General features: G+C 43.1%; 1 protein-coding gene and 1 non-coding gene across 7 annotated transcripts in view; both read left to right on the plus strand.

Moving 5' to 3' along the window:
• The window catches only part of HEATR4 (HEAT repeat containing 4), a 42,724-nt gene extending 19,411 nt beyond the window's left edge, over positions 1 to 23,313 (plus strand). For 2 of the 6 annotated variants that reach the window (XM_043919952.1, XM_043919953.1), the window contains 7 exons: positions 57 to 237; positions 793 to 862; positions 1,900 to 2,089; positions 2,769 to 2,847; positions 3,807 to 3,966; positions 5,328 to 5,386; positions 5,796 to 8,452. In XM_043919952.1, coding sequence (XP_043775887.1) covers positions 57 to 237; positions 793 to 862; positions 1,900 to 2,089; positions 2,769 to 2,847; positions 3,807 to 3,966; positions 5,328 to 5,386; positions 5,796 to 7,028 — 1,972 coding nt within the window. In that variant the 3' untranslated portion in view covers positions 7,029 to 8,452. Of the gene's footprint in view, positions 1 to 56; positions 238 to 792; positions 863 to 1,899; positions 2,090 to 2,768; positions 2,848 to 3,806; positions 3,967 to 5,327; positions 5,387 to 5,795; positions 8,453 to 22,150; positions 22,493 to 23,232 lie in introns of those variants that run through there. The other 4 variants (XM_043919956.1, XM_043919955.1, XM_043919954.1 and 1 more) reach the window with 4 other exon arrangements.
• Positions 19,407 to 19,513, plus strand: LOC122705925. The gene has a single exon (XR_006344197.1). It is a non-coding gene; the product is annotated as a U6 spliceosomal RNA (small nuclear RNA).
• Positions 23,314 to 23,780: the final 467 nt, after the last annotated feature.

The following is a 23,780-nucleotide window of genomic DNA, read 5'->3' on the forward strand; positions in this document are numbered from 1 at the left end:
AAAAAAGCAACGGAAAAAGTTTGAGGAGGGAAAATAAAAGCACCTGTGCCTTACAGAATCAAGCTGGGTCAAGGAAATTTCCAGGGGCGTGTGGAAGCCCTCTACCTGATTTGTGGGCTCAAGCTTATGACCGCCAAGCTTCTCCCAAGCTTTCTGGACTGCTTCTCTGATGACTTCATGGCAGTTCGGCGGGCAGCTTGCTTGGCAGCCGGTGCCCTGCAGATCCATGATAATAGGGTGAGTCAAGGAGACATGTACCCTTCTTACCTGATTAACCCAAGAGGACATTACCCTGTGCTTCCCGCATACATAGATCACTCACCATTCTGTAGGGATACGGCATGAGAGACCAGAACAGGAAGGTGAGGAGATATACAGGCCACACCAACAGTTAGGGCCACACACAGCTCCAAGCCAGCCTAGACCCACTCTAGAGCACACCCCTGAATCCTAGTCTCACCTCAGTTAACCAGCTTCTCATTACATGTGTGCTCATGGGCTTTGGGATCAACTCCAGTGGATGGAGTTATAATCTCTGGTTATTAGAGGAAAACCTGACGGAGGTATTCAAAAGAAGCCTATATGGCCAGAGATCTGTGAGCAGGGAAAATCAGTCTCTAGACAGGAGAGAACACTGTATGTAAGCTAGTACTTCTGGCTCCAGCTCATTTGTCACTAGATTTGACAGATCACTTTTCCAGTTACAGAACATTTTAGAGAAGAGCGAACCCTCTCTCTGATACATTCTTGCTCTTATTCTCTCCACTCAACACTGCCTTTTATCCATCCTAGGTCCTTGAATGCCTTCTGAATCTGATACAGGGAGATCCCTGCTGGAAAATCAAGGCCTTTGCCATTCGAGGTATTATGGCAGTGGCTCCAACTCCTCTACCTCTAATACGTTCCCATATTTTATATAGAGGATCCCCAGAATCTCTTTAGGAAGAGGGTAGAGGGGAGGGAAAAGGATGATCACAGCTTCTCAGAAGAAATTAAAAATCACTTCCTTCAATTTTTAGTTAAGGATCCTGAGTCTAGGTCTATGTCAAGGTTGTTGAGGTAGGACTGACAAGGCAGTCCCTGCCAACAGAGTTAGGTATGAGTTCCAAGAAGGTATCCACTACTGGATATACTTGCTTTCTGTAGAGGTGTCAACTGTAGGACTCCGTAAAAGTCAGACCAGATTTAAGACTGCTACAAACGTAAAATCCTGCCCTCAAATTTCCTGGAGCTTATTTTTAGGGATCTTTGCCATTGCTTCTGACAGTCTGGCAGGTCCCTATGAGAATCAACGCTGGGTAAAGCCATGAAGTGTAACTATACCTTCTTTTCCCCTTACCTGACTAGGCTGGTCTTCTGAGTTATCTATTCCAAATCTCATCCCTAGGTAAATACGTTCGTGTATCCTCACATCCTAATGGACGAGGATGGTATTGAATATCCCCTTCCTGGGAATTCTCAAGAGAGTTCCTAAAATACTGATTGTCATCTAAAAGGGAAGGTATCCGCTGGAGAAGGGATAGGCTACCCACTCCAGTGTTCTTGGACTTCCTTTGTGGCTTGGCTGGTAAAGAATCCACCTGCAATGCGGGAGACCTGGGTTTGATCCCTGGGTTGGGAAGATCCCCTGGAGAAGGGAAAGGCTACCCACTCCAGTATTCTGGTCTGGAGAATTCCATGGACTGTATAGTCCATGGGGTTGCAAACAGTCGGATACAACTGAGTGACTTTCACTTTCACCACTTTTCAAAGACAATATACTTAGTTTAATTTTTGCAATATTTAATTTAGCAAGTGGTTGCCTATTCTTAGCATTTACTAGTAAGGCCACTTTAGATGCTGGGACACAGCCAACTCAGCCTGAAGTGACAGTGGGACATGAACCTCTAATTTCTGCAGCTTTGGGGCAAATTGGCTGCGTGAGCCCCCAGCTGACAGACCTCCTGCTCTGGGCTATCCACTATGAAGAGTCACCAGGTGTGCGACTAGAGGCTTGCCGGAGCATCCTAGCCCTCAAACTTCAAGGAGACCGGGTCAGGGACACCTTCCTCGACGTGCTGCTCCTAGAGAACCATGAGGCTGTTCTGAAGTAAGCACTAACCTCTGGTTCTTGCCAAGACCTCTTGTACTGACAATTCTTCCAACCTTGTTAACAGACTATGTCCCTGACTCTTCAGGCTGCTTAACAGCTATAAAAACCACAGGCTTCCCTGTGCCATTCATCTACTTATCCAAGTAGGCAACAGAAAAACAGGACTAAATTAGATTGGAAGTGAAGCTCATATAGTTTACCTATTTGTTCAGCATTCCAGGTGGTTTTTTAATTCAGTTAACATTTATCAAGTGCCTACTTAGTGACGACAAGCTTTGGAGTCCAAAATAGCAGGATTTGAACCCCAGCTCAGACATGTGCTAGCTATGTGAACCTGAGTAAGTTAATTCTCTGAGCCCATTTTTTCATGTATCAGATGCAAACAGTAGTCTACCATATAGGTATGTGGTGATGATTAAGGAGATAACATGTTAGTACCTCTCATAAAGGTGTTCAATAAACATTATCTATTAGTACCTTCAAATATGTCATCTCAAAAACTACAGAACACCCCCACAAGCTAAGCATCATATGATTTTTGCAAATAAAGCTCAGCAAAACTGCACAGTTGGGACTGGAACTTAGGATTCTTGTCTGATTTCAAGTGCTGTATTTTCCACCTCCATGCTTTGAAGGATAGGAAGATTTAATCTAAGAAGTCCTTCTTACCTTTCAGAGAAATTCACCATGCAATGAAGATACTCAACTTAGAAAATGAAGGAAACCAAGAAATGCTTCAGGAGATCAGGAACAGGGTAGATAAGTATAAGCTACGTTTTCAAGAAAAAATTCAGGGTTCTCAAGAGTTCCTCCCTGGTGGCTCAGTGGTAAAGAATATGCCTGCCAAGGCAGGAGATGCAGGTTCCATCTCTCAGTAGGAGAGATTCCCTGAAGAAGGAAATGGCAACCCACTCCAGTATTCTTGCCTGAGAAATTCCACGGGCCAAGGAGCCTGGCAGGCTACAGTCCATGAGGTCGCAAAAGAATCAATACGACTTAGAGACTCCTTTCCCCAAGCATGCAGATACACTTTTCACCAGCACAGAAATATTTCCTACAATCCCACAGAAAACAATATCACTTGAAGATACAAAACACATCTGTGCAAGACAGGATTATAAAATCCTAATAATAAAAGACAAACAGCAGAAGTCCTATTAGTCCCATCAAGTAGCTGTTGAGATTAGAGTTTGTTGTTGTTTCTGAAATACTGTTTCCTTCCCTTCCCGTGTTCCTCCCCACCATTCTCTAAACCCAAGTTCTTTCTTTTTTGCAGATGGGTATAAAGACGGAATGAGGGACTGGAGCTGGCCCCCTAGATTTTCTTTTTCCTTCTAAATTTCTCTTAATTCCTAATCTGGGCTCTTTCTCCAAAGGAACACTAGCTAAACAGGTGGTTCTAATTTTTCAAAGCTGCTGGCAGAGATGAATAGAGGGGAAAAATACTTTTAAAAAGGCAAAAGATTCTTTATAAATATAATTCACAAAACCAGATTCACATCAAGCATTTCTTAGCAGATTCATCATGCCCAAAAGCTAAATTTTTCATTAACAGGTATAAAAATGTCCAACCAACATCACAAGAGAACAGTGTTCTCAGAGATTTTACGTACCACCTAATATTAATAAGCCTGATGCAATGTTACTTCATTAACACTTTTTGATGATCTGCAACCTGATATAGTTCTTTTAATCATCATCTGTTCTGTTTCAGATTCAAACACTAAGCCAAAAGGAACTGTTGATACAGAAAGTATTCAAGATTGAGGCAGCCGTAAGAAAAGTGAAGGAGGAAGCAAAACGTGTTTATGTGCAACCCAAAGAAGGGCAAAAACCACTGAAGCTCCATACTTTTCTCCAGGAAATTTTTCAGGGTAGGTTTTCTAGGAATGAGTCCTATGCCTTGATTCCCTGAACAAGCCTTTTTCAGGACTGGATGTCTGGGGTCTTAGTTGTGAGCCCTGTAGGATGAGAGCCAGGAAAGGATACTTCTCTTTCTCCTTGGCCACCATCCTCTCAGTCTATTATCTTTTCTTTGCCCCTTGGGTTTTGATTTTGCTATCTGTCCCTTTACAAAATGTCACTCTAACTGAACCAATTTGAAAGTGAAGTAAAAAAAAGGACACCTTAGAAAAACAAAAAAACCTGCCGTATGTCTGGCTAAGCACTCAGAAAAAGCCTTGAAGCTTAATCTTGAATAGACTGAGATGTACACTTATGTACATGTAAGCTTTTGCAACTTAAAAAAAGACTTCATGAAGTTTTCAACTTTATATAACTGAAACTTAGCACTCATGGCAAAATGATCTTAAAAGTTCCAGATACAACCTAAATGATGAGGTGGAAACATCAAGCTGTACCAAAACATACTTATAAAATCAGAGCGCCCAGGCATAGCAGCAGCCTCAGGTCATTCAGCCAGCTGCCCACCAGCCACCACCCCAAGCCCAGGTTTTCTAGATCCAAGTCCAGTACTCCCTCTGGTACACCAGGCTCTTTTCCCCCAACCATGAGAATATTAATTTGTCATATATGGGGAAGTTTCTTTCAACTACCAGAAAAAATTAAGAGTGGAAAGTAACTTGAACACCAGCGTTCCCTCATGGCCAGCCTGCTACAAGCTGGCTGACTGTGGCCTATGACAGCACAGCTAGTGACATGCTGCCTATTTTAGGAGCCGCGCCAGCCACTGATGCAAGCAAACACTGAGCAAAAACATAATACCCTTTAAAAAACATAATATACTCGTAACTTTTCTAATAGGATTGTGCTGTTTGGGGTTAAAATGAATCAATTACCCTTAGGGCTGCAAAATTGGCCCCAACCCTACATCCACCCCAAGTTACCTTGCGCCTCAGCCTTTGCAGTTTCCCCCTATCTACCCTCCTCCTCCCACATTTCTTCAGACCATGCCACACAATAATCTAGCCTCAGAAAAGGAAAGTTCTTTGGCACTTTAATAACTTTTCTAACATTCACACAAACTCACAGTAACAAACAGGAAACTGACCCCAACCCTCCCCCTAAACTGATGAAAGAGAACTCCAATGAAGGATGCAAATTCCAAGTAAAAACTTCTGATGTCTCAAGCAGAATAACAAAGCAAATGCCACACAGTCTCTGAAGCCTGAGGGGGATGATGAAGTTGGTCTCTCAAATGATCAGGAATCAAGTTACTCCTGCAGAAAAGGCTCCTTTTTCCATCTCCAACTCCTGCTTTTCCTTCTGTGCCTAGGTGAGGGGGTGTCTCCTAGAAGACTGACTGACATCTGTGACACTGAGGCAGTCATAAAGGTAAATATAGACACACTGATGAGTATCAAGTAAGAAAACGAGTTTTCTCCCTCAAAAGGTGGTGGGAGAGAATCACTACTGTCTTATTTCCGGCATTTAGTGAGTAACTAGTTCAGGTTAGAGGCATCTTGGTGAGCAGCAGCCCCTTATCATATAACATGGTTGCCAAGGAAAGTTGGTCCTCCACAGTGTCACAGGGCAAGTCCCCAACTCTCACAAACTCTGGGTAGGAGCGAAGCAAGAGTTCCATGGCATCAGCTTGCTGGGGGTATATCTCCAAGCACTTGGGCTCTTCCAGGTGATAAACTCGGGAGTTCTCTACTGTGTAATAGAGAAACAAATGGCCCCCCTCACCCACCAGCCGAGCTATACCATCCTGAAGCATGTGCACTTCTGTTTCTGTTGTCAGCTGGGCTCCCACGTTTACAGGTTCTCCAGCCTCCCAACGAATTGGGAGCCCGTAAACGCTGAGTGCCCTCTCCCTGTCAGTCAACACAGGGGGCAGAGAATCATGGATGAAGTCCTTGGCTCGCTGGTCAGCCACAGCATCGACTGGGGCAAAGTGTCCCAGGCGGGCAACCAGGACCCGCACCTTCTCCATGAAAGCGGTTCTTCGCGGATCCTTAGAATCCGAATGCTGGGCCCCCATGTAATCCATAAAATCTCGGGGCAGTCCCCTACGAAACTCCACATTTTCCTCCATTGCGGCCTGCACTGCCAGGGGCAGCACAGCCTCCAGGAAGTCGCCCCAAGTATTGCGCTGGAATGTGGACAAGGTCAAGTGCAGAGAGTGCACCCCATCCTGGCATTCGGCTTGGTGAATGAAGCCTCGCGGGAAATAGAGCAAATCTCCAGGTTCCAGCACCGTCTGCAGCACCGGCTCTCCGAGGTCGTCCTGGCTGAAGTTGGGGCTGGATGTCAGGGCCAGTTCCTCGGTCGGCACCCGCGGTCTGTAGACCCGCCAGAGTTTCCTACCTTCCAGCTGCAGGACAAAAGCCTCGATGTCGTCGTAGTGGGGGGCAAAGCCCTGCGAGTTGGGGGGCGTAAGGTAAACGTTGGAGCCTGCCATGCTTCCGAACTGCTCCTGAAGCACGGCCAAAAACTGCCACACGGTGGTGGAGAAAGCCTGCGGACAGAGGAGGCGCAGGGAGCAGCCGGCCCGGTACAGGGACCACGCGGCGGCCGGCAGAGCGCGGCCGGGCGGGTTCAAGGTCTCGCGCCGCCCATTGATGTAGCGCGCGGCGTCCAGGTGCTGCCCGAATTGCACCTCCTCGCTGCGCAGTATGGAGTCGAGGTCGGCGGTAGAGAAAAGACCCTGGTAGTAGCTGTGGTCCTGCCGCCGCACCAGCACCGCCTCGCGCTCCCACAGGCGCCGGTAGAAGTGGTCCGGAGGCATGGGCGAGATGAGCCACTCGAAGAGGCGCGCCGCCCGCCGCCGGCTGCTAGGGATGCAGTTCAGCTCGGCCAAGATGCGCTGCAGCGGGGAGTCCCAGGGCAGCTCCCCGCCCGTGCTTTCCCCCTGCGGCCCCGACAGCGGGGCAGAAGCCACGGACGGCGGGGCGGCCGCCAAATGCTGGGCAGAGCACAGCAGGGCCGAGGTCTCCACCAGGCTCCCCGAGGCCGGCACCAGGCGCGCGGGTAGCGCCGACGTCTCCACCAGGCGCGCCGGCGGGGTCTGCGCTTCCACCAAGCGTGCAGCCGGGGTCTGCGCCTCCCCCAGGGCGCGGGGAGTCTGCAGGGAGCGGGACGCGGGCGAAGCCTCCAGCAGCTCCGCGGGCCCAAGCTGGCCGTGCGGCTCCCGCCCGGTCGCATCCAAAAGGGCCGCCGCCCCTCCAGCCATCGGGTCCCCGGGTTCACCGACCGTCGACTCCACCCTCGAGTCCTCCGAGTCCTCGCTTGGCAGCGTCTGGGCCCTGAGCGCAGCCATTCGGGACGAGGCACTTCTCCTCAGCTGCCGTCGGATCTTCCTGGGCCTCAGGGGCAGGGCCAGGACCGACCCGCTGTGTGGCTGTTGCTGGCGCCGGCGCCTCAACCGCCCGCGCCTCAGCAGCCCGGCGCTAGCCCGGAGCCCGTCCATGGTCCGACCCTCCCGCTAGCCCGGCGGGAGACGGCCGGAAGCCGGCTCACGCACGCGGCGGCCGCAGTGTACTCTGGGAGGGGGCGGGCCTCCAGCTGCCTTCAGGTTGTCCACGCCCACCATTCTTCCTCCGGCTCTTCCCGCTCCCGGGTTAGAAAACGTTAATTAAACGCTTGGGATCCCCTAAAGCCACGGAGTCTCTGCCAAATTAATATGGGTTCTATATTTAGAGGGCAATTTTTAAAAAATCAAGTTGTCAGGGACTCCAGGAAAAAGTTGCGACTTAACTCTTCTTTCCTTCCTGCGTCTACAGATTGCGGTGTTCACAGGGTTGCCCCGTTTCTGAGTAACACGTTGCCCAGCAGCTTTGCATGAGAAAGCTGACAATTCTTGGTTTCAAGGAATGCACTCAGGCAAAGTTCTAAGTTCGAACTTCTGGTCCACCTGGTCCTCTTTACAGATACTGACTGACGCCCTAAATTCCGCCGCCTAACTTCCCTTTGTCCTCTCTCCATTACAAATTTTCAGTCATAGCCCTCTCCCTGAAAAAAAAAAAAAAAATCCATGGACTTTTCAACTTGTATTTCTTTTTTATATAACAAATATTTACTGACTACCTACTAAGTGACAGACATTGAGACAGCATGGGGTAACAATCATAAGCAAAACAATGAAACATTATCACCTGCCCTCTTGGGACTTAACATTTCCGAGGACACAATCAACATGCGAGATAATGCACAATCCTTTTCTTCCCTTCATCTTTTCGAGTTTGATCCAGCTCAAACTTCAAAATTATCAAGGCTACTTCTTAATTAAACTGAATGGAATGTTTTCTGACTTAATTCCATATGCAGTAAACATGCTGACTTTACCTGTCCAGGCTTCTCTGGTGGCTCAGCTGGTAAAGAATCCGCGAGCAATGAGGGAGACCTGGGTTTGATCCCTGGATTGGGAAGATCCCCTAGAGAAGGGAACAGCTACCCACTCCAGTATTCTGACCTGGAGAATTACATGGACTGTATAGCCCATGAGGTCGCAAAGAGTCAGACAAGACTGAGCAATAATCATTGTCATCTTTACCTGCCCCACCCCCGCCCCCCCCGCCCCCCGAACTCCCCCCAACCCACCACTGTCCTGGTCTGTGCAGCAGGTTGGAAAAGAATTTCCAGACATGAGGGAGAAGTAGAGGAGAATAAAGTTTGTTAGAATGGGACAAGCTGTTAGAACAGTGGGCCAGCTTAAAGGAGAGCCGAACACTTTTGCAGGCTAGCAGCCAATTTTTATAGCCTCAAGACAGAGAAAATTCCTACTGGAATGGTGGCATTAGGTGATTGGTTAGGATGCTATAGGGTGGATAGTAGGGTGGGTATTTTACATAATATGGAGTCTGGGAACTGACCAGTTTTGATCCAAAAGCTCATGGCAACAGTTGCTATGGGGCTTGGTCAGGTTCAGAGATTTTCATCCTGTGAACTTTGTACAGGGCTCCACACCTGTGACTTGGTGTAGGGCTCCACATCCACCCCAGTAGGAAGACGCAGAGTTTTCTTTGGATGACCATTCTTTGTCTTACACTCAGTTGCTATGGATCAGGTGGGACTCTACTTGGGCTCCAGAAGTGCCGCAGAGCACAGTGAATGCTCCAGACTGTGGAAGGCCTGGAACATCACTGGAATCCAGTATCCTAAGGCCACAATGATTGGCTTGTACTTAACCACGTGACCCACATTTCTCCATTCCAAGTGAATCAAAAGAGCTTTGCTCTACAGACAGGCTGCCAGAGATTCTGGAGTCCACATGCAGAGGTGAGCAATATTCTCATCATTTTTGGTGGCAGTTGAGCTTCCATCCAAGAAAGTTCCTGTGTCCCCAGACTGCTGTGGGAGACCAACTTTTGAGTTCCACGTGTTCGCTCCAAGCTGCCCCTGGTGTTTAAGAAGAACTGCATGCTGCACCTTGGGCCAGGGTCTCTCATCAATCGCCCACCCTCAGCCCAGCTCTCTTGGGTGGGAGGGGTGGAAAGGGGGCCAACATGAGCCTCATGAAGGGAATTGGGGCTATTCTTGTATTCTTGATATCTGCCCTTCCCACCTGCTCTGGAATTCTGTTTTATTAGCTTCAACTTTTCTCTCCAGAATCTTAAATCGTACCTCCTCTGAAACCTTAAATCAACTTCTTAAATCTGGGCCTCTCATTTTGTTGGGGCCAGTGTGAGGAAAGCAGGAGAGACTCCATCTTGAAGGCTGTCATCCATCTTAAAGACAAGATGTGAACTGGGCCTGAACCCTGGCCAAGAGTGAGGAAACCATTGCTAGTGAAAACCAGGTCTCCTGGAGACTTCCCTCCCTACAGATGACAAACGGAGATTGTAGTTGAAGTCGGGCTGCCCCTGTTAGGTTAACCACGGAGACATCCACCCTTGATGTATATAATCGTTGTCAGTTCAGTCACTCAGTTGTGTCTGACTCTTTGTGACCTCATGGACTGCAGCACGCCAGGCCTCCCTGTCCATCACCAACTCCCAGAGTTCACTCAAACTTACATCCATTGAGTCGGTGATGCCATCCAACCATCTCATTCTTTGTTGTCCCCTTCTCCTCCCGCCTTCAATCTTTCCCAGCATCAGGGTCTTTTCAGTTAGTTCTTCACATCAGGTGGCCAGAGTATAGGAGTTTCAGCTTCAGCATCAGTCCTTCCAGTGAATATTCAGGACTGATCTCCTTTAGGATGGGCTAGTTGGATCTCCTTGCTATCCAAGGGACTCTCAAGACTCTTTTCCAACACCACAGTTCAAAAGCATCAATTTTTCAGTGCTCAGCTTTCTTTACAGTCCAACTCTCACATCCACACGTGGCTGCTGGAAAAACCATAGCCTTGACTAGACAGACATTTGATGGCAAAGTAATGTCTTTGCTTTTTAATATGCTGTCTAGGTTGGTCATAACTTTTCTTCCAAAAAGTAAGCGTCTTTTAATTTCATGGCTGTAGTCACCATCTGCAGTGATTTTGGAACCCCCAAAAATAAAGTCTGTCACTGTTTCCACATCTATTTTCCATGAAGTGATAATCATTGTTCTCCTCCTTTAACCTTAATTGTTTGTTCTCCTAGCACCTACTTGTTGTAAAACTCAATCATATACAACAAAGAGGTTGCTAACATGTAACCAGTCACGTAGTGGGGGGTATAAAACTGGGCCTCTCAGAAACATCAGGGTCCTTGTTGGGAACTGATTCCCCTTGGACCTGCTGGCATAATAAACTGTATTCTACTGTCTTGAGTGTCCTCCGAGGTGTGTTTTTCGACTCCAGATTCCACAATTTAATGGACACAGTGGTAAGCATGAGGGGGCAATTGTCTGGAACTTGGTCAGTCTCCATGTAACTATTGTTGCTTAGACACAGAGATGACTTGTCTCCATTTGAATCATTTATGATAAATTCCCAGGATTGAAATTGCTGGGTCAAAGGGCAGGATAATTTTTGTGCTTATTACAGGCTTTACCAAACTCCCTCCCAAAGATTTTACACCCTTGCAAGCAGTTATGAACACGTTAGACTTACATCAAATTACTCTCTCAGATCTCAGTAATCTCATCTGTAAAGTGGGAATAGTCATTGAATATACTTCTTCATAGTGTTGTTGTGAGGATAAAATAATGGATGCAAGGCACTTAGTGCAGGATCTGGTAAAGGTCTACACACTTTAAAAATTGTAGCTATAATTTATTATTATGAAGCAAAGCCATGGATGATGGCTTAGGTGCCTCTGTCCCAGTTCGGAGGAGCTAGGTGTGCAGGAGGCAGAGAAGTACTTTAGTTGGGCAGGATGACAGCATGAAATGGGGAGATTATTAGTGCACATGCCCTGTGGAAGTTTAAGTGGGTCAGTGGGACCATATCAGACAAGGCCATTGTGTGAGGTATCGCTCTGCAGTCACCTGGCCAAGGGCCAAAGGCCAAAATAAGGGTTGAAACCAACTGATGTTCTCGTGGAAAGTTCTGTGCCCTAATCTAGGGCTGCAGTGTCTGGAGGAAGGGCCAGCAGAGGGGGAGCCCTCTTCCTAATTGACAAACAGGCTGTGTGTGCTGGCCAGATCCTGATAACAAGATTCTCTGGGGAAATACTGCAATGGGCAAGTTAAGGCTGTCACTGGGAGCTTTGTTTTTTCAAAAAGAGCAGTTTTCAAAATAAAGTGGACCCATCCTGTAGTGAACTGGGGGGATGAGCTATGCTCCTTGGCTGGCAAAGCTGGGGAGTACTGTGCATAGCTGGAGGAGGGCCATAGATTTGTCTTTACCACATTCTGTACAAGTATCTTCTACTCTAAGTCTTTCCTGTGACCTCATCCTCTTCTTTTTTCAACATTTTTGTGATTTCCTCAAATAAAGAATGTTGTTTCTGTATGTCTTCTAAGTTTCCCTTGCAACTGGGAGGCACCTTTTGGAGACTGGCTTACCTTTAATTTCATCTTTTTCCAATGGATCTACTTAGTTCAACAAAAGAAGCTATTAATAACATTTTCTAGGACTTCCCTGATGGTTCGGCAGTGGAGAGTCCATTCTTCTCATGCAGGGGATGCAGGTTTGACCCCAGATTGGAGAACTATGGTTCTACATGTCACAGGCGTGGCCAAAAATTTTTTAGAAAACAAAACCATTTCTAGAAATATAATTTACTGACATGGAATAACTTCTCAGTATACCATTTAATAAGGAAAAAGAAACAGACAAAATAAGTGATACAGTAGGTTCCCAGTCAGGATATATATGTGTGTGTATGTGTGTGTGGTATGTGTGTGTATGTGTATTTCTATCTATACATCTGCCCTTATATACATACTAGTGAAAAAAGTTTGGGAGTCCTTATGCCACAATGTTTAACAGTGATTGCCTTTGGATGGTGGGATTTCAGGTGATTTTTATTTTCTTCTTTTCTGCTTATTTGCACGGTCTGGTTTTCTACATTGTAAATATCATTTATACAATTAAAAATATAGTGTTTTTTAAACAACAAACTTCACTTCCTCTAATTCTTTCATTTTTCCTGATCTCTAATCATTGTTTTCCTTGCTCTTGTTTCCTTGATTTACCTTTATTAATTAAAGAAATTTGATATTGAGATTATAAAAGTTGATAATTGTTCATCACAGAAGCTGCTGTAGAAAAGAGATTGGATAGAGCCAGTCCCATATTTAAAGCTACATAGAATGATTTGAAGCCTTTCAGAAAAGTTATCTCCTCCACCAAAACCCATTGTTAGTTTTTCCTTTAGATTCAGTTCAGTTCAGTTCAGTTCAGTCACTCACTCTTTGCAACCTCATGGACCACAGCACGCCAGGCCTCCCTGTCCATCACCAACTCCCAGAGTTCACTCAAACTCACGTCCATCGAGTCGGTGATGCCATCCAGCCATCTCATCCTCTGTCCAGCCATCTCATCCTCTGTCGTCTCCTTCTCCTCCTACCCCCAATCCCTCCCAGCACCAGGGTCTTTTCCAATGAGTCAGTTCTTCGCATCAGGTGGCCGAAGTATTGGAGTTTCAGCTTCAACATCAGTCCTTCCAGTGAACACCCAGGACTGATCTCCTTTAGGATGGACTGGTTGGAACTCCTTGAAGTCCAAAGGACTCTCAAGACTCTTCTCCAACACCACAGTTCAAGAGCATCAATTCTTCGACACTCAGCTTTCTTTGTAGTCCAACTCTCACATCCATACATGACCACTGGAAAAACCATAGCCTTGACTAGATGGATCTTTGTTGACAAAGTAATGTCTCTGTTTTTAATATGCTGTTTAGGTTGGTCATAACTTTCCTTCCAAGGAGTAAGCATCTTTTAATTTCATGGCCGCAGTCACCATCTGCAGTGATTTTGGAGCCTCCCACAATAAAGTCTGTCACAGTTTCCCCATCTATTTGCCATGAAGTGGTGGGATCGGATGCCATGATCTTAGTTTTCTGAATGTTGAGCTTTAAGTCAACTTTTTCACTCTCCTCTTTCACTTTCATCAAGAGGCTCTTTAGTTCTTTTTCACTTTCTGCTATAAGGGTGGTGTCATCTGCATATCTGAGGTTATTGATATTTCTCCCAGCAATCTTGATTCCAACTTGTGCTTCATCCAGCCCAGCATTTCTCATGATGTACTCTGCTACACATTTCTCTGATGTACTCCGGGGTCCAGCCCCAGCGGGTCCAGGAATACCCAAGGGATGAGTGGCGTCGGCGAAAAGAAGTGCATGGACTCTGGTTGCAATGCAAGAACTCTCTCTGTTTATTTTTTAACAGCTCAGATTATATAGAATTGTTTTTCTTGCCTCCCCCTTACCACCACCCCATGTTACATCAGATGTTGATTTCATACTTCCGTCAACATTTTCCCTCATATCTTTTCCAATGACTTCATCTGGAACAATCTCGATTACAGGGTTTTTTCCTTGTATATCCAGTACATAGTCTTCTTGCCTCAATGGTCTAATATTTTCACTCTGACAAAAACAATGTTCCATAGATTCCAGATATAATATGAATTCTTTGGACAATAAAACAATACATGGGAAGGGTTATGAAAAACATGTTTGACATTTCTGAGAATAGTACCATGAGAAAACCTTGATATTTTTCTTTGTCTGAGACCACAAAACCTCAATCTACAATATTTAACTATGAAGCAGCAAAACACCTCTGAAGCAGCAAAACACCTCTATTAATAGTGAGGTAATGGCAGTGAGGCTGGTTAATATAAATCTTTTATGCTATTGAAATCCTATGTTACACATTTTCTAATTCTACAAAAATACCTGTAATATTCTATGTTTATTAAGGGAATGGAAACAGTGGACAAATAGCAGCACTGAAATAGCAACAACGAAAACCCTCTTGACCAAAGAGCAAGTAAACTGAAGCAGTACATCTATTTCTGAATCTAAATGTCTCTACTCTTTTCTAATTTAGGACATTATAATCTTCTAAGCAAGCAGCCAAACTATGCCTGTGGCCTTTTCCTTATGTCTGCCCATAGCCATACCCTCGGCTTGGGCCATTCCGGGTAGGCCTGATTACTACATATTACATTTCCGAGATTTAGTAGAAAGCACAATAACAATAAGACAGAAAGAGAAAGGGGACAAACTGGGTCCCCAGGGTGACCCCAAGGGGAAGAGCTGCCTTGCAGGCTCCTCTCTCGTCCCGTGACCTTGTCACAGCCTGGGCACATCCCGGCGGCTCCCGACACTCTGCATATAAATTAAATAAGCAGGGTGACAATATACAGTCTTGACATACTCCTTTTCCTATTTGGAACCAGTCTTGTTCCATGTCCAGTTCTAACTGTTGCTATTAGTCTTTGCCTTTTTCATTCATTCTTCCCCTCTCCCCCCATTGGGAAGATATATTAGATTGCCAGGGCTGCCATAACAAAGTACCACAGACTGGCTGACTTGAACAACAGAAATTTACTTTCTCACAATTCTAGAGACTGGAAGTCTGAGATCAAAGTTTTGCCGGGACTGGTTTCTGGGTCCTCTCTCCTTGGCTTGTGGATGACTGGCTTCTCCCAATCTTCATATGGTCTTTCCTCTGTACAAGTCTGTGTTCAAATTTCTTCTTTTTATAAGATCATCAGTCATATTGGATTAGGGTCCATTCTTAAAATCTCACTTTAGCTTCATAACCTCTTTAAAGAACTTGTCTCCAAATATAGTCACATTCTGAGTTACTGGTTAGGATTTATGAATAACACATGAATTTTAAGAGACACACTTTAGCCCATGAGAGAGGGGTGATATATACTAAATCACAAATTCCCTGAAGCACTTTTCCTTTTTGAAGGAAGGATAACATGATAAGTTATCGAAAAGGGGATAGGGAGACAAAGAAATTTAAGGAACGTAAAAGAAATGTCCAGGGTAGTGGTTTTCAGCCCAAGATGATTTTGTAACCGGCCCCCGCCACCTCCTTCCCAGGGGACATTTGACAATACCAAGAGACATTTTTGTTTGTCACAACAGGGGAGCTGTTACTGGCATCTAATGCATAGAGGCCAGAGATGCTGCTAAACATTTTACAATGTGTGATACAGCGCCATAACAAAGGATTATCCAGACCCAGACCTAAACGTACTAAATATACCTAAATGTACTGAAAGACGCTTGCTCCTTGGAAGAAAAGCTATCACCAACCTAGACAGCGTATTAAAAAGCAGAGATATTACTTTGCTGACCAAGGTCCATCCAGTCAAAGCTATGGTTTTTCCAGTAGTCATGTATAGATGTGAGAGTTGGACTATAAAGAAAGCTGAGCACCAAAGAATTGATGCTTTTGAACTGTGGTGTTGGAGAAGACTCTTGAGAGTCCCTTGGACTGCAAGGGGATCAAAGCAGTCAATTCTAAAGGAAATCAGTCCTGAATATTCATAGGAAGGAAGGACTGATGCTGAAGCTGAAACTTCATTACTTTGGCCACTTGATGCAAAGGACCGACTCATTGAAAAAGACCCTGATGCTGGGAAAGATTGAAGCAGGAGGAGAAGGGAATGACAGAGGATGAGATGGTTGGATGGCACCACTGACTTAATGGACATGAGTTTGAGTAAACTCCGGGAGTTGGTGATGGACAGGGAGGCCTGGTGTGCTGCAGTCCATGGGGTTGCAAAGAGTCAGACACAACTGAGCAACTGAACTGAACTGAACTGAATTGAAATGTACCAAGAAAAAATAAAATAAAATAAAATAAAATGATAAATTAAACATATAAAAAAAAAAAAAAAGAAATGTGCCAAGGTTGAGAAACCCCAGGATAAACTTTTGGATAACTTCATCAATATAAAATCTGAATATCTTTGATCCAGTGATATCAATACTACTTCCAAGAATCTATCCAGCAGAAATATTCACCCATGTGTACAAACATATATATAGATACTTATGCTCATTGTTTATCAGTTCAAAATTGAAAATGGCTCAAATGTACTAAAGATCAAGAATTCTTGTTAAAAACTATTACTAGGAAAGATGTTGAAAATATATTGTAATTGAAAAATCAAATTGCAGAACAATATGTATGTTGTCCCTTTTTGTTGTTAAAAATGCAATCCATGTACATTTAGATATAGTTCTTTAAAACTACTTGTGTTATATATGTGTCTGTGTGCACAGTTGAATACCTGAAATCAGAGGTTGCCTCTGGGGAATGGTGTTATTGGCAATAGAAGAACTTACATGCTTAAATTTATACATTTCTGAATTACTTGGCTTATTGCTTCTCGGCCTTTTGGCTAAGATCAAATGTGAATTACTTGGCTTAAAGTCTCAAGGATATAGGACTTTGCTTTGGCAAATGTGAGACAGACTCCAGGCTAACTTTGAGAATATTGACTCTTCCTAATTTGGAACACTGTTTTACCAAATTACTGTAAAGCAGGGAGCAACGTATTGTAATAATCCTCAAACCAAATCTGGCAGGACTCCTGTGGATTAAGAATGATTTTTATATTTTTAAATGGCTGATTGAAAAAAATCAAAAGAAGAACAATATTTTGTGATGTAAAATTTATACAAAGCTCAAATTTCAGTGCCAACATATAAACTTGTATTGGAAGTTTATATTGTACTCATTCATTGCAGACTCCCTTGGGCTACTTTCATGCTACAACAGCAGAGTTGAGTAGTTTTGACACAGGCTGTCTCACACTCAAAGCATAAAATATATACTATTTGGCCCTTCACAGAAAAAGTCTGCAAAGTCCTGCAGTAAGACGCTGTCCAGGATGTTGAACTTTCAACTCTTTTGCTATGGTCACACTAAAAGAATTGTGAAAAACTATGTCACCTCTTCACCTTTTTTTCATCAACATCAAAAATGTTTTTAAGGACTTCCCTGGTGGTTCAGTGGTAGAGAATCTGCCTGACAACACAGGAGGCACAGGCTCCATCCCTGATCCAGAAAGACCCGAGCACAGAACAGCTCGGCTTCTGTGCCACAGCTATTGAGCTTGTGCTCTAGAGCCTGGAAGCTTCGACATGAGAAGCCTACACCCTGCAACTAGAGAGTGGGGAAAGCCCACGCACAGCAACAAAGACCCTGCACAGCCAAAAATAAATAATACATAAGTAATTTTTTAAAATGTTTTTAAGTTTAAGTAGACAGAGTCTAATTTCTAACATCTACATATTCTAGTATTATATATTGATATTTTAATTAGTTGTTATATCACTTCAAAAATACATCCAACCAGATCTCTAACAGTTTGGTACCTACCATCCATCCCCTGGAGAAGGAAATGACAACCCACTCCAGTATTCTTTTTTTTTTTTCAGTTCTACCAGTCTATTGCTGCCAACCCATCTCCCTCCACCCTCATGCACACATGCTTGGTCATGTAACCCCATGGACTGCAGCCCACCAGGCTTCTCTGTCCATGGACTTTTCCAGGCAAGAATACTGGAGTGGGTTGCCATTTCCTTCTCCCCACTCCAGTATTCTTGCCTGGAGCATCCCATGGATGGCGAAGCCTGACAGGCTACAGACCGTGGGGTTGCAAAAGTCAGACATGACTTAAGCAACTTAGCACACATATACTATCCATATTAAAAATTGTAAAATAAATAAGCTCTTCTTTGAAGTTGAAAGTTTAATTTTTTTTAAACTTACATTCTATTTTTAAATGAGTTCCACACAGAAGTTTATTCTAATATATTCTATATTTATGCTTGAAAATATTTTTTATCATCATCACACTATCTGTAACAAAAATATGTATTTAAATTGAGGTTAAAATTATAGTCTCTTACCATAGTCTGGGTTTCTTCCTGGGACTCCCTGACCTCCTAAATGATTTTTTTAAAAAATTGGTATTCATTGAGATTCATTCTTTTGCTGTATAGTTCTATAGGTTTTAACAAATGCATAATGCCTTGTATTCACCATTTCGGTATCATAGAGAATAGTTTAACCACCCTAAAAATCTTCTATGCTTCCTCTTTTCCATCCTCTCTTCCTCCCCTCAAACACGCAACGATCAATGATCTTTTTATTATCTCTGTTATTTTGCCTTTTCCAGAATGTCATATAATTAAAATCACACATTAGTAGCCTTTTCAGGCTAACTTCTTTCACTTAGCAATATATATTCAAGATTACCCATACTTTTTTGTGGCTTGAGAGCTTCTTTCTTGTCTGTGAATAATATTTCATCATATGGATGTACCACTGTTAGTTTTTCCATTCACCTATTGAAGGTTTTAGAAAAGGCAGAGTAACCAGAGATCAAATTGCCAACATCTGCTGGATCATTGAAAAAGCAAGAGATTTCCAGAAAAACATCTATTTCTGCTTTATTGACTATGCCAAAGCCTTTGACTGTGTGGATCACAATAAACTGTGGAACATTCTTAAAGAGATGGGAATACCAGACCACTTGACCCACCTCTTGAGAAACCTGTATGCAGGTCAGGAAGCAACAGTTAGAACTGGACATGGACCAACAGACTGGTTCCAAATAGGAAAAGGAGTACGTCAAGGCTGTATATTGCCACCCTGCTTATTTAACTTATATGCAGAGTACATCATGAGAAACGCTGGGCTGGAAGAAGCACAAGCTGAAATCAAGATTGCCGGAAGAAACATCAATAACCTCAGATATGCAGATGACACCACCCTTATGGCAGAAAATGAAGAGGAACTAAAAAACCTCTTGATGAAAGTGCAAGAGGAGAGTGAAGAAGTTGGCTTAAAGCTCAACACTCAGAAAACTAAGATTATGGCATCTGGTCCCATCACTTCATGGGAAATAGATGGGGAAAGAGTGGAAGCAGTGTCAGACTTTATTTTTTGGGGGGCTCCAAAATCACTGCAGATGGTGATTGCAGCCATGAAATTAAAAGATGCCTACTCCTTGGAAGGAAAGTTATGACCAACCTAGATAGCATATTAAAAAGCAGAGACAGTGCTCGCTTCGGCAGCACATATACTAAAATTGGAACGATACAGAGAAGATTAGCATGGCCCCTGCGCAAGGATGACAAGCAAATTTGTGAAGCGTTCCATATTTTTAAAGAATTCATTTGAATCAGTTCTAATGAGATGGATGAAACTGGAGCCCATTATACAGAGTGAAGTAAGCCAGAAAGATAAAGACCAATACAGTATACTAACGCATATATATGGAATTTAAAAAGATGGTAACGATAACCCTATATGCAAAACAGAAAAAGAGACACAGGTGTACAGAACAGACTTTTAGGCTGTGGGAGAAGGTGAGGGTGGGATGTTCAGAGAGAACAGCATTGAAACAAGTATACTATCAAGGGTGAAACAGATCACCAGCCCAGGTTGGATGCATGAGACGGGTGCTCAGGGCTGGTGCACTGGGAAGATCCAGAGGGATGGGATGGGGAGGGAGGTGGGAGGGGGGATCGGGGTGGGGAACACATGTAAGTCCATGGCTGATTCATGTCAATGTATGGCAAAAACCACTACAATATTGTAAAGTAATTAGCCTCCAATGAATAAAAATAAATGGAAAAAAAAATAGAATAAAAACTATTGTAGTAGAACTAAAATAAATAAATAAATAATAAAGCAATTGGCGCAGAAAAAAAATAAAAAGCAGAGACATTACTTTGCCAACAAAGGTCCGTCTAGTCAAGGCTATGGTTTTTCCAGTGGTCACGTATGGATGTGAGAGTTGGACTGTGAAGAAAGCTGAGCGCCGAAGAATTGATGCTTTTGAACTGTGGTGTTGGAGAAGACTCTTGCGAGTCCCTTGGACTGCAAGGAGATCCAACCAGTCCATCCTAAAGGAGATCAGTCCTGGGTGTTCATTGGAAGGACTGATGCTGAAGCTGAAATTCCAATACTTTGGCCACCTGATGCTAAGAGTTGACTCATTGGAAAAGACCCTGGTGCTAGGAGGGATTGGGGGCAGATGGAGAAGGGGACGACAGAGGATGAGATGGCTGGATGGCATCACCAACTCGATGGACATAAGTTTGAGTAAACTCTGGGAGTTGGTGATGGACAGGGAGGCCTGGCGTGCTGCGGTTCATGGGGTCGCAAAGAGTCGGACACGACTGAGTGACTGAACTGAACTGAATTGAAGGTTGGTTCTAGTTTTTAGTGATTCATAGTGATTCATAGTGATTATGAATAAAACTGCTACAAACATTCATGTGCAGATAAGACTTACTTTTTATCATGATTTCAGTTTTATTTTTTAAAATATTTATTTATTTGTCTGCTTTGAGTCTTAGTTGCAGTGTGTAGTTTCATTTTTAGTTGCAGCAATCAAACTTTTATTTGTGGTGTGTGGAATCTAGTCCCCTGACCAGGAATTAAACCCAGACCCCATCATTGGGAATGTGGAGTCTTAGCTTCTGGACCACCATGAAAGTCCCATCATTTTTCATTTCAAGCATAATATTCAAAGAATATAATAAAAATGATTGACAAATAAATACATCTTGAAAGTCAAAATTAAAATGATATAGCCCATCATAGTGTATTTATTCAGTTTTTTAATTAATAAAAAACAAGATAATAAATGTGTTGGTTCTTACTACTTAAATAGCAAAAACACAATATAATATGCAGCTGAAATTATAAGTTATTTGTGAAGTAAGAAATATTATACAAGACCCAGTGTTCTTTCTGCAAATATGTAAATAGGCATATATGAAACTCTGGGGTTAAACTTTTAAGATTAATTAGAGAATATTTAAGTATTATAAAAACCAGAAACAATCTCATTATTCATCAGACATCATAACAAAATTGTTCCTATTTATTTAATGAAACCGGAAGATACATGCCATGCACAAAGGCAAATTCACTGTTTGTAGTACCAGTATAGGTTTGTTTCCTGCAAATACACAATTCTGATGTGTACTATTTTGCTTGATTCCTATTACAAAAGAAAAACATATGGTGCATTTATTTACAGTGCAGTTTTCCTGCACCATCACACTCTGGTTAAAAAAACAAACAGACAGGAAAACTTCAAAAAATGTAAAATTTCCAAATTCAAAATGGTCTTTTTCCCAAGGTAGGTGATAGAATATATTTTATTTAACAGTTTGTTAGCTTAATTGATAGCATGTATATATTTAGACATTTTGTAAATGGGATTCCGTTTATACTTTGACCCTAAGAATACATTTAGGAATGAGATAGATATCACTCTTTTTATTCCATAGAGTAATACAGAAACTCAGGTTGATATTAGAACAGCCTAGACTCCTGGGAATGCTTTAACCTAAGTACAAACTTAACCCTGACCATCACTACAATGGTTTATAAAATGAAAAGAGATCAGTGTTGTGTCCCCAGGGGCTGTTCACTCTGATTGAATCTATCCCAGCACATCTGAGGAATAAAGCTCTTTAATCATTGCTACTATAGTTCCCATAGCTGCTGCTACTTCTGCATAACAGTAAAGATAAAGAAAACCCAGTCTCTCCCCAAAGATCACCATGTGAAGGTCCAAGACTTGGGTGGGCAATTCAGGCATATTCTCCCCATTAGGCTGATAACTGGGATCAAAAGAGTCAGGTCTTGAACTTATAGATTCAATTCTCTTATTTATGATGGTGGTTCATAGAACTATGGCTGAAGAGGCTTTGTCTTTGGATCTACCTGTCACATGAGGACCACATTTGGCATATGTGTTCACATGTTAATATTTCTCTGCAGTCTGTGAGGCCCTGCGCACCAAATCCCTGGTCACAGAGTTCAGTCCTGGGCCTAAACACAAGACGCAGAGGTCGCTCATCACTTGTCAAAGACCTACGCACTGCCCGGGAAAAAAGGATTGCGATGGGACCATTTGGATATGACGACCAAGTTCTCAAGCTAAGTGAAAACTCAGAAGTTTTTCCCAGGACTTTTTCCCCTTGAAATAAAGGTAATTATTTCTAGGATGAGCCCTTCTCTTGCTCCAAGACACAGGCAGCAGTGGACTTAGTCACATTCTTCTCTTTACCTGATGTTGTATAATCTCTTTGTCATTATGTTTATAAAGAAAAATCTATTTAATGCTGACCTGGCTTTTTTTTTTTTTTGACCTGGCTTTTTAATTTGCACCATCTACACAGAGGGTTCAAGAAAATTGACATCACACTAGGTGACTGCATATTTTTCCATAACCCAGGAAAGTCATATACAAAATGTAGGTCAGAACTCCAAATTTTACTAGAACAGAAATATTCAAAGACCCAGAATCTTTTGCAAGGTATACAAAGAGCCCTTTGAAACCCAAACTAGAATCCCATTAATCTGGGAAAGAAAGTCATAGGTGATGTTTTCTATCCACAAGTTTAGTCTTGTTCTAAAGCAAGCTCTTTAACTGCAGCGCACAAGGCAATGAGGAAGCCATGTCACAGGACTTTCATAAGAAAGCAGAGTCAGTACAATATTTCCCACCTTGTATTGTGTGCATGGGTGTGAACACTTTTAGTTCTCTGTGAAACATTGCTGCAGTTTCACAAGGCTGATCAGCAATTCTTACAAGCCTCAGTATAGTTAATGCTTAAAAGATTTAGATATCATGGGAGAGTTACAAACTGTATCTGTATCCTAAGCTGGGATCCTCTAAGAGCACACAGTACCCCTAAACTTGCCATGGAAGAGGAAAGATCCAGAATTCACAGTAGTGTGAATCCAGATTTCTTTCCAAAATATTGATTGCTATTTACACCCTAAATAGCTTTGGGACATTCAGTGATTATTGTAAAATAAAGGCAATATGAATCTCACTATATTTTTCTTCTGATCAGATCCTCTCTTCTGGTGCATTATTATAATCAGAAATATGAAAAGCAATAATTTCCACTATGAACTCCTAGCAGCTATGGAACATGGAGAGAAAAAAGAACTTTGGGGAATATCAGTTAAGTAAGAAAAAGAACATCTTCCCTTTTCCTGTTTCATGTAACCCATGTTTTTATTTGTTAATTTACACACTTCATCCCAGTGAAACACTAATCCATTAAGCACCACCACATATGTTAAAGCCATTTCCACATCTATCAAATCTGAAGATTCCAAGATCTGGCTGCCATGAGACATTTGAGACAATAGATAATTCTGTATGAGTACTTTTTCAGCCCCTGTATCTCTGCCTTTCACTTCATAATGAAAGGACTTTATTGTGCTCTCTGCATCACTGGCAGGAACAAGAGGGCGGAACTGAACTCTTCAGTAGGTCAGCAAGGCCAAACAGAGGGTCTGTTAGGCTATCTGTGCTGTGGGAAGGGCAGCAGCAGAAATCACCCTTGTCTTTGAGTGATTTTATGACATACATTGAAGAACCTCACAGACAATA

This window comes from Cervus elaphus, chromosome 12 (assembly GCF_910594005.1).
Source record: "Cervus elaphus chromosome 12, mCerEla1.1, whole genome shotgun sequence".
Lineage (NCBI taxonomy): Eukaryota > Metazoa > Chordata > Mammalia > Artiodactyla > Cervidae > Cervus > Cervus elaphus.